We start from the raw sequence: 10792 nt of genomic DNA, 5'->3' as shown, positions 1-10792 counted from the left end.
TCAAACCTATAGTCTACAGCAGCAGAAGACCAATAAGTCTAAAGAAGTGGGTCTAATAAATATTGAATAAAGTGCTCAGTGTATTTTCAAAGCCCATGATAAACCGAAGCAGTGCAGTGGAGTACCCTCATGTACCATGTGTAAATAAAAGTTGTGGGTGACAAGATGATGTAAATAACAGAATATGTATTGTTTAAAAAATATAGTGGTCAGTTAACACAATGAGAGGATACAGCAGTCTTAGCGCAAGATTAAATAATTAGAAATCTACTGCCCCCATGTGGTAGTCAAGTGATGCATGCTTTTCTGTATCTAGGATGGGTACTATAGACCCAGAAATGCACAGTATTTATCCTCGATTACTCCTATAAAATTGTCAGCAAAAATAGTATAAATTGAGAACTGATCAAATAATTAAGCCAATAAGTATCCATATAGGTATAATTTACATTGCCTGGAAATAAACTACTTTCTAAGTTCAGACTGCTTCACTGAATCTGTTTTACTTTTGAAAGAAATAAGAAAATCTTAAGTAAAGATCTTACCATGTTATAACACAGCAAATCTTAAAAGAAAGCTCCAGATATGAGAAGATAGTCTTGAACTTTTCTGTACTCTGGGTTTGTAAAAGGCTACAAATAATTTATGGTAGCCTATATCATTTTACGACTGTATTTTATACTGTATTAGAGCTTTAGAGTTTTACAAATATAAACTGGCAAGCTGATGAATTCATGTTATATTTAGAAACCTTTATCCAGTGTGGCTTACAGTTAATTTATTCGAATCGCAAATGCGTATTATGATCTATAATGTTCATCGTGTTGATAGTGTTCTAACAAAACGGACTGTAGGCTATATGGGACATGTGAAGTGATACGCTTTTCAAATCTATCCAAAACCAAATACTTTTCTCAAAATTAACTTGATCTTAATCAAACAGGATTTTTAATTGTAGGCTGTCGTAAGCCCTTTGCCCTTCACATTTTTGACTTGATTTGCATCTTTTGGTAATGGTGGTTTAATAGGGATATACATTCTTTTAAAAAATACCTTGCCTTAGCATTAGATGAAACCAACCGGCCTTTACAACTCTCTTGTTGATTTGAATTATTTTCAAATGGATGAACTGATACTGTAATTCAACAAGGAGCCATCGGGTGGCATATATCGGATCAAAGCGCTGTCTAACGACTGACGTCATGAAAACAGAGTGGGGGAAATGCTTGTGGAGTCTTCTTCCCGGAAGGAAACCGTCCGCAGGAAATAAACTGGGTATTTTTCCACATTCGTTTGCAGAAATAAGTATAGGAAGCATTCATTTAGTAGATTGTCACATATATAAACAATGCAACACAATTCATTATGTCACCGAACGTTCGCTTACAATATAACTATCCACATGCCGCACAGCAATGTATGATTTTATACTAGGGTAGTGTGCTAGTCCTAAGAATGCTTAAACTTAGCCACACGAAGATCCCGTCTAATTCGCTCTATCGGCGACTTCATCCGTTTCTCCTGGTCATGCATAGACTTAACTGGATCGCAAGCTTACTTTACTGAAGGTACCGGAAACCATCGAAATGTTGACAATTGTTACAGTTATCATTATGGGACAGCATTATGTTTGGCTACATCCTAACATCCAACAACACGTTTTATGTCAGTTTAACATGTGGTAACGCTGTGGTAACGCTACCGTAGCTACATAGTTGTGCTGAACCAGCCCGTTTTCTAAATGTGACGTTGGCAGGTTAGTCAGTCCCATTTTTTATCTTCACATGCGGTAACATGATCCGGTTATGTGATAATATGTTTCTGTGTTTTTCCAGGTATGATTTTTGACGATACATGAGATCTGAAACCAGAGATATGCCTACGTAGCAAATATTTATTTTTGTTTGCTTAATGTATTGACAGAAATTATGTAGATATGAGGTGCATTACGGCAGATTTCAGGAGGAGAGTAGCAGGACATTGTGAGTTTTTCGGATCTTCATGGGGGAAATGGAGGAGGAAGCAAAGTGCGGGACAGTGTTCGAAGACGCAGAGTTTCCGCCAGAGGATTCTTCCCTGTTTTCTGATTACACCACCCCCATCTCAAAATTCGAAGGCTGTATCACTTGGATGCGGCCACAGGTGAGGGCTGGCAATTGGATATTTACATTACGTTACATTCCATGGTGTCGTTACTTATTTGAGCATCTTGAACTGTGAGATCATCATTTGCTGATCCAATTGGTGTTTTGCCAGGAAATCTGTCCGTCACCGAAAATGTTTCCAGAAAATCCAAACGAGGCCCATGTGAAACAAGGGATTCTGGGAGATTGTTGGTTGTTGTGTGCCTGTACTGCACTACTGAAGAACGATCATATGATGAACAAGGTAATTAATCACTGATGTCACTACATATAGTAAAAAAAGACTAACTATAGGGACCAGTCCGTAGACAAAATACATTAATTCTGACAGGAACACTGAAGTGAACTACGAAGATCTGAGGAGGGGGCATCCTTCCTGGGGTTGACTACATGTGTGATGTTGTATGGAATACACGCCATTGTTTAATTGCGAACATTGTAACTTTACCATTTAAATATATTCGTGAATATTGGTTTTAGTTTGTGTGTAGCCTAATCCTAAAAACAATGTCATGAATTCGATAAAAGTAGATTCACTCCTCCTACAGTTTGACTGGATTTAATACTGTTTGTGTACTGCTTTGATGATTATTTGACATAGTTTATAGGCAAAAGTCCTCTTCTTTACTATTCAGTAAAGCAACAGTGTTGAAATGCCTCAGGTCCTGCCTGCCGGACAGCCTCAGTGGGGGGAACGCGGGTACGCGGGCCGCTTCGGGTTCCGCTTTTGGCAGTTCGGCTGCTGGGTGGACGTGGAGGTGGATGATCGACTGCCTTGCATTAACGCCAAGCTGTGCTTCTCCCACTGCCAGTCTCCCAGTGCATTCTGGGTAGCGCTCCTAGAGAAGGCATATGCCAAGTGAGTGGGAATTTGATAAAGTTGATAAAATTATTCTTTTAAGAGACCATAGAGGATAAATTAGCTAAAATAATTTAATTTCTCGCTCATGCTAAGAATGTGGTTTTCCACAGCGAGTAATTCATGAAGTGAATAACTGGCAAACGATTGTAGGAGGAAAAGAGACATTTTGAGTGTTTAAGAACAGGTTTTATTCTATTTGTTCTACCTTACACCCTACACCTCCGATGCTCTCTAAACTGTAGGCTCATGAACCTAAATGGACCTACATGTGATGAGCTGTTTATTTGAAAACATAACCACAACATACAGTCATCGTTAACTGAAAGGCACCAGATTTTTTGAAAAGGAACTGTACGAATTCAAGAATGACATGTTACTTTTATTGCTTTGCTATCTTAAATCTTGCATTCTGTGCCATCACCCATCCCTTTAGGCTTCATGGGTCCTATGAGCGGCTGTGGGCCGGACAGGTTTCGGATGCCCTGGTCGACCTCACGGGGGGCCTGGCTGAGCGCTGGAGCCTGAAGGATTCTGGGAAAGAGGAGCACCAGCACGGAGAGAATCGCAAGCCCAAAAAGAAACTCGATCTGAGCAGCCTGCGAGGAGTGGGAGACAGGGGTACAGTGAGCTGTTCTGTGCACAGCTCCCCTGGAGGTGAGACTGAGAACTGCCTCGATGTATTCTGTAGTAGCCATCCAGTCCTGAAACTTGAACAGCATATTTAAGTGCAACAGTTTAGCTGTTTGCACAACACTGGAACTAGCTGATAAGCTTAGTGGTTGTTGGTATGATGGAGATTATTTTTTTAATTACAAAGAACTTAGTGTTTGTTAAGCATAAATCCCGATGTGTCGGTAAATTCTAAAAGTGCTTAATATTAATGATAATAATTAGTTCTGAACACTTAGCCCTTTGATGACTTGTATACCTGCATTGGATACTGGAAGATTCATCTCGCTTTTCCTATCATGGCGATTAAGCATTTCTCTTTTAATTATGGATTATTGGCATGAATAAATGACAAGGAAAAAAAATTCTATGTAACGTTTATGTAAAACAAATCAAGCTAATATCAGCTTGTTGGCAGTAGTCATGCCGAATTAAAAAAAATATGAATATCCTGTGAAAGTTATAGGGATGAAAGAAATACCATGGCTGTACTGTGCCAGGGAAAATGCACAATTAGGTCATAGATCAATTGGTTTTGTTCAGGTCGGATCCATGCAGAGACATCCGTTGATGAATAGCGCATTTTGGTTTAAGAAGTGGCGTTTTTAAAATCCACATTTTCCTCATTATAGCACTGAAATTAAAGCAGCTTACCTTAAGACCCTGTTCAGTTCACACGAAAGCGGTCTCATGACTAACACTGAATACTGGCACATGTATGGTTACTACAGTACGTCACTCACAGGATGTTAAAGGAGATCTCTGTGTGATGACCATATTAATCTCTGAAGCATTTTTTCGATTAGCCTGCTGTGTGCCATTAAGTTTCCTTTCAGATTTCTTACACTAGCCACATGGTTGTGTACGTGTGTTTTTCCAGACGGAAGAACGGAAATATTATTTCTGAATAGCCACATGACTTAGCCCTTTTAAAGCCACAGTGTGTGGATTGGGGGCTGGAATATGCCTGATTCAACAGTTGTCACGGAAACCGTGTTAACTCCAATGCCCCCCCCCAGGTGCCAGTGAGTTGGGCCAGTACCACGCGCTGTGTGTGATGGAGTGGACAGACGTGACAACAGAGACGGGCGGTCACGTGCGTCTGTTTAGGATCAGGAACCCGTGGGGACGTCGCTGCTGGGGGGGGACCTGGAGTGAGAGGTGTGTAGGGCAAATCTCCTCCCGCAATCCAAAGACATGTAGCCCCAGGTCTCAGGGTGAAAATTAGCTTCTCTGGCAGACTCTGGCACATTTACAGAAACGTTATTCGTGTGCAGTGACCTTGTCAAATAAACCAATGAATGACATTAAATTAAGCTGCTTTTAACCTTCAGCCCAAACAACTTTAAAGTGCCGTCTGTATTGACGTGCTGCAAATAGCCTTCACACAAATATTCTTTCTAATAATACAGCTGTGAATTACAAAGTGTAATTTCACGGTCAAGGAACAGTAGGTTGCAGGTTTAAGTCCAAGGTGTGACAATGAGGCTGTACACTTCAGCTTTCCACTTAACCTCTGTCATGTCAGTAAAAATCCCTTGTCGATTTGTGTGAGGTCAGTGCTACCCTGAGTAGTTAGGGCAGCAGTGTAACATAGTGGATAGGGAACTGGAACTCAAAGGCTGTTGGTCCACATCCTAGGTTGCTTGCTTCAGTAAATATCCAGCTACAAAAAAATATTAATGTAGAGGGGCAGTTAAAGGAGGGCGATGGCAGATTCAGAAGCAGGATACATTTCAGGGTGGTGACATCACAGCCTTTGTCTGTCCTGGCAGTGGGGAAGGCTGGAGAGAGCTGAAGCCAGGCTACTCTCAGGACCTGCTCAGCCGCACCCAGGAAGGAGAGTTCTGGGTCGAGGAGGCGGAGCTCCTGAAGGAGATTGATGAAGTCACTGTGGGATATCCAATCAGCAAACAGGGTCTACTTCAAAGCATTTATACAGGTACCCAGTGGTCATGCAGTTCACCACATCTAGTCCATAATTAAAATTAACCTGAAGAAGTTACAGAGTATTAAAGACTATATTCCAAATAGTGTAGCTGTTGTGTGCTTTACATATGATTGGCCCTTGACATCCTACGCCTCTGTCCAATAGGGAAAGAGTTACCTCACAGCCAGCAGGTGGGTGGTTGCTGGATCAAGGATCATTCCGCGGGCGGTTGTCGTAATAACAGCAGCTTTGGCAGCAACCCAAAGTTCTGGCTGCGGGCGAGTGAGCCAGGAGAGGTGTTGGTGTCCCTTCTGCAGCACAGAGGGTGGAGACAACCCTCCACTTTCAGAGGGTGCAGTAACATGGAAGACCCACAAGAGGGCGGCCTCAAGCAGCACCAGGACTACCAAGCTATTGGACTCCACATATGGAAGGTAGCCATTTCAGAGAAATGTTGTCATTAAGCCCACCAAGTATACTGTTATACTGTTTTTATAAAAAAGGTATTGAAAAAAAAATTAATGAATTTCATGCGGACCCTCTCTCTCCCCCAGGTGGAGAAGAAGCACTTTAACCTGACGCGGACTCTGAACAGAACACCCTGTGCCTCCACCCGCTGCCACGCCTATGAGCGTGAGGTCACGCTGCGCACACACCTGGGGGCGGGGTTTCACCTGCTGGTCCCCAGCACCTTCCTCCAGGGGGCGGAAGCCAGCTTCCTGCTCCGGGTCTTCTCCTCCGCCCCCGTGTCTCTGAGGTAGGCACAGCCGTTTCCCCAGGCAACGTAGCCAAAGAAGCCACCGTGAAGAAGCAAAGCTTTTCTCACTTAGAAAGCGCACATCGTGGCTGGGCCTGTTGCTATGGTATTTTGGACTCAGTGGGAGTTTATTAAGTAAATCGGACAGAGAATAGAATTGGATGCGTGTCAAGTGGTCTGTGTAAAATGTTGCCACCGTTTACTCTGTGATTATTCTTGTTTGTCTGTTCCTTCACTGCTTGTTTAAGCTGGCAATGATGGGCCTCAAATGGCGCTGTAGAGCAGTCAGGAGACGGATTGATAACCAAGTGCGGCCTGTAGCGTAGTGGTTAAGGTACATGACTGGGACACGCAAGGTCGGTGGTTCTAATCCCGGTGTAGCCACAATAAGATCCGCACAGCCGTTGGGCCCTTGAGCAAGGCCTTTAACCCTGCATTGCTCCAGGGGAGGATTGTCTCCTGCTTAGTCTAATCAACTGTACGTCGCTCTGGATAAGAGCGTCTGCCAAATGCCAATAATGTAATGTAAAGTGTTTGTGTTGGAAAATTCAAGCATATTCTCTGATGTTTTTTGTTTCTTCACGTTTATCTAATTGTTCAAAGCTGAGAGATGGGTTTCAGATACCTCTGAGCAGTGTTTGTGGTGGGAAAATGGCGGACAAGCGCGTGGAGCCTCACGTGGACTTGTGTCTTGCGACAGTGCGCTGAAGTTCCCCCGTTCACCGGTCGCGGAGGTCTCGGACGGGGAGTGGGAGACCAGCCGCTTCCCCGGGAGGTGGGTCCCAGGGGTTTCAGCGGGGGGAAGCCGGAACTTTCCGTCCCACCGGACGAACCCGCACGTGCCTCTCACCATCAACTACCACTCCAGCGAGCCCAACACAAGGATCACATTACGCCAGCACTGCCCCGCCAAAGCCCTCCAACCTATCGGCTTCCACATATACCAGGTGACCAGTCTGCAGGACAGGGCCAGGGAGACAGGCTAACGGGTCGGCCATTTTGTGAATCTATAAGGAGCAGTCACTGTGATTATCAGTCACTCTTTTCACTCCTTTGTGTATGAATGGCGATTTATTTGTCTATTTGTCTTTGTGTGTGTCTGCGTATCCGCGCATGCGTGTGTGTGTGTGTGTGCGTGTGTGTGTGTCTGTATATGCGTATCTGCGTGTGTGTGTATGCTTATCTGTGGTTGTGCGCGTGTGTGTGCGCGTGTGTGTGCGCGTGTGTGTGCGTGCGTGTGTCTATGCATATCTGTGTGTGTGCGTGCATGTGTCTGTGTATGCATATCTGTGCGTGCGTGCGTCTGTGTATGCATATCTGCGTGTGTGTGCGTGTGTGTGTGCATGCGTATCTGCGTGTGTGTCTGTGGGCGGATGTGCTGTAGGTTCCTGAGGGGTCCGTGGATCCGCAGATCTCCCAGGATCAGGAGCCGAAGGTGAGCTGCGTGCCGCACTGCTACACCCCCGAGGTGTCCCTGCACTGCAGCCTGGCCCCTGGGGCCTACGTCATCCTCCCCTCCACCTACCAGCCCCAGTGCAAGGGCCACTTCACCCTCACCGTGGCAAAGAAGATCTGCAGGTACAGACCACAGGACTGATCAAACTGCCTTCGTTTGAATTCATTTAGAGCCGTTACAATGAATAGCCTGCGCGGTCAAGAGTCTAAATTGCCCGTAGGTATGAGTGTGTGAGTGAATGGTGTGTGTGCCCTGCGATAGACTGGCGACCTGTCTAGGGTGTATTCCTGCCTTTCGCCCAATGTATGCTGGGATAGGCTCCAGCCCCCCCGTGACCCTGATCAGGATAAGCGGGTTCAGATAATGGATGGATGGATGGAAATTCAGAAATACATCATATTTGGAAATGATGTGCTTTATCCCCTCTTGTTTTACAGTCTAAGATGAATTATTAAAGATCTTACTAGAATTTATTGCTTTGCCATGCGATCAGGGCCCTAAGCAGACTTAATTAATGGCCATCCATTTGTGATTATTATTAATATTGCCTGATAACAGTGGCCATTGTGGTATTAAGTGGACATGTTTTGTTATTTTAAAATAAAGTCAGTAAATGTCAGCAGTGCTGAAACATACATATATATATATATGTGTTTATTTTTTCTTCTCCCTTCTTTCTCTTTCTTTCGGTCTAGGAAAGTAGTGAAGAGCCAGGAGGCTTTGGGACAGTTCATACAGGAGGTGAGTTCCTGCTTTAGGGTTCAAATGACACAGCTCCCCTTTTTAACCTGGTGACCAAACAGGAATTTACACTTCAGGGTTGATTACATTGACTAGGATGTCATCTGAAATAGCTTGCAAGGACACGTAATATTTTATTAAAAAAAAAAAAAAAAAAAAAAAAAAAGCTTGTTCGGCTTGACCTGCTTGAGGCCTGGTCTGGCTGCCACATCCCATGAAGCCAAACGATTTTTCCTTTTAGATCTGTCTGCGAGTATATATTTTCCACAAGCTGCACCAGAGGGCAGTGTTTAGTTGTGACTATGCGAGGTATGTAGGCTGTGATGTTTTAAAGGCATACTGTGCAGGGTTTGTTTTTAGCAGTGCTGCATTCTTGTGTTTACACGTCTCCTCCTCCATCCTCAACCCCGCCACTCACCCGAGCCACACCCACCCCTCTGCACACAGAAAAGATAAGCACCAGAAACACCCCAAACCCAGTGTAGAATTACAAATACGGGTAAAGGAACACAAATTTGGCAAAGGTGTGCAAAGACGGAGATTGTGAGTCCATCTCAGATATGCGTTCGCATGATCCTTTCATTATATTTTCAAGGTAAAAACCACACATATTATACCTTTAATTGATTTATTTTGCTAGAGAAGAATGAAATGCCATTTCATGATTTAATTGTGCCTGTATTATTGTGCTGCTTTTTTCATGAGAACTGCTCTTCAAAATTTTCTCAAGTATTGTAATATGAACTTTTTTAAAAATCCCCAATACCCTCTATCACAAATGACAATTATTATTAATCGTGAAGTTGTTATTATTGTTATTATTCAGTACAGTTCATATTGGCACTACTCATGAACCAGATACATGTTTTTTTAAATGCATGTTTTGCTACACAGTTCTGTAGGAAGATTTATTTCACCCCTATGTCCTGCTCTGTCTGTCTCTCTGTCCCTCTCTCTCTTTCGGCAGGTTTCTAACATCTCTGTGATGCACAGCTAATGATGGGAGACCTCCCCCCTCCTGTACAGTGACGTGGGTTCGGCCTCTGGCCCGAGATGAAAGTGCCCCCCACCCCCCCCAGGGGCAAATGAAGCCAGAGAGTCTTTATTTGTCCACAGAGGGCAGGCCACAGCGATTAGTACATCACAGCCCGTCCACTGCCTCGGCACTAATGGGAGGCGACGTGACTTGGCGGTGTAAACAAACGGGCTGATTGAAGGGGCCCCCTCCTTGCTGCCCGTCCCGCCGCCAAAACAAAGGCGCCACTCATGAACCCTCTCGAGGGGGGCTAGGGATGGGAGCGAGAAGCCGCGCCCGGGGCTCCCCTGGTCGAACCCCCCACCCAACCCCTCCGAGCCCGCACCAGCACGGGAGAGAGACGGGCTGCCCTCCGAAACCAGTGTGGCTGGGGGAGAGAGGAGGTAGCGGGGGGCACGGAACCCAAAACGTGCTGCCGGCCGTTCGGCGACGGTCTGCATCAGCCTGCACCAGCAGCTCCTTCCCACGGGCGAGTGTGGCCCAAGCCGCACTTAACCGCACCTAGGACTCTTCTTGGGGAGGGGGAACTTAGGGAAAGTGCTTGGCTGGACATCCTGTTGCGCTCATTAACAATTTGGCTAGTGAGGTCCACTTGCTGTGCGCTTGAGTACTTTCCGCTAGGTTCGTTTTGAAGCGCTTTTACTCTTCTGTTGAAGACTTCTAATGGTTTAAGATGACAGGAAGAATAACTACCGACAAAGTAATGACTGCTCCGTTGACTTTTCATCACTTTAATTTCCAGCCTGTTCCTTTCTGAAATGTTATAAAAAAATATCATGAAGGTCCATGTTTATGATTGGGAAGATCCAGTCTACTGAGATGTAGATTTACGTTTTCTTGACTGCTCCTTTTCGAGAGCTTAATGTATGATCCATATGCCTGTATTCCTGTAATACTTTTCCATTTGTGCTTTTCCTCCATTGCAGGTAGTTCCTACTCTTTTCCCCTTTTTAAAGGTGGCACAGCACATGATGATAAACTTTGGTGCAATTCCAAGTGTTAGTACACCTAAAAATATATATTTTTTAAATGTGGCATTTTAAACGTTATGTTTGACTCAAATGTGTATGTATAAACTTGGCTGTATTTGCAATTTCCAAGAACTTGAATATTAGACGGTCAGGTCAGTGAACAGAAAATGGTATGTTCAGTACAATAAAATGATAAAATAAACCATGACGTGTTCTACTTTTCTGT

General features: G+C 44.3%; 1 protein-coding gene across 4 annotated transcripts; it reads left to right on the top strand.

The window, feature by feature from the left end:
• The first annotated feature begins 1083 nt into the window (after positions 1 to 1083).
• capn10 (calpain 10) lies at positions 1084 to 10768 on the top strand. 4 transcript variants are annotated; one of them, XM_061242177.1, is made up of 13 exons: positions 1084 to 1275; positions 1924 to 2142; positions 2257 to 2388; positions 2807 to 3003; positions 3440 to 3660; positions 4695 to 4836; positions 5451 to 5617; positions 5771 to 6039; positions 6160 to 6362; positions 7063 to 7309; positions 7747 to 7940; positions 8514 to 8559; positions 9527 to 10768. In XM_061242177.1, exons 2-13 carry the CDS (start codon positions 2002 to 2004, stop codon positions 9554 to 9556), a joined length of 1989 nt encoding a protein of 662 aa, XP_061098161.1. In that variant the 5' UTR covers positions 1084 to 1275; positions 1924 to 2001; the 3' UTR covers positions 9557 to 10768. The 4 variants fall into 4 exon arrangements, with proteins under 4 accessions (XP_061098161.1, XP_061098160.1, XP_061098159.1 ...); XM_061242176.1 differs by having other exon boundaries at positions 1225 to 1275; positions 1836 to 2142; XM_061242175.1 differs by lacking the exon at positions 1084 to 1275 and adding an exon at positions 1302 to 1568.
• Positions 10769 to 10792: the final 24 nt, after the last annotated feature.

This window comes from Conger conger, chromosome 5 (genome assembly GCF_963514075.1).
Source record: "Conger conger chromosome 5, fConCon1.1, whole genome shotgun sequence".
Taxonomy (NCBI): Eukaryota; Metazoa; Chordata; class Actinopteri; order Anguilliformes; family Congridae; genus Conger; species Conger conger.
This window is presented reverse-complemented; position numbering and strand designations above follow the sequence as displayed.

Excerpts from the sequence above, each read along its gene's own strand:
- capn10 (XM_061242177.1), top strand. The coding sequence starts at position 2,002 with ATGGGGGAAATGGAGGAGGAAGCAAAGTGCGGGACAGTGTTCGAAGAC. Across the intron at positions 2,389-2,806 it reads ACGATCATATGATGAACAAG|GTCCTGCCTGCCGGACAGCC; the intron begins GTAATTAATCAC and ends GAAATGCCTCAG. Across the intron at positions 6,040-6,159 it reads TTGGACTCCACATATGGAAG|GTGGAGAAGAAGCACTTTAA; the intron begins GTAGCCATTTCA and ends TCTCTCCCCCAG.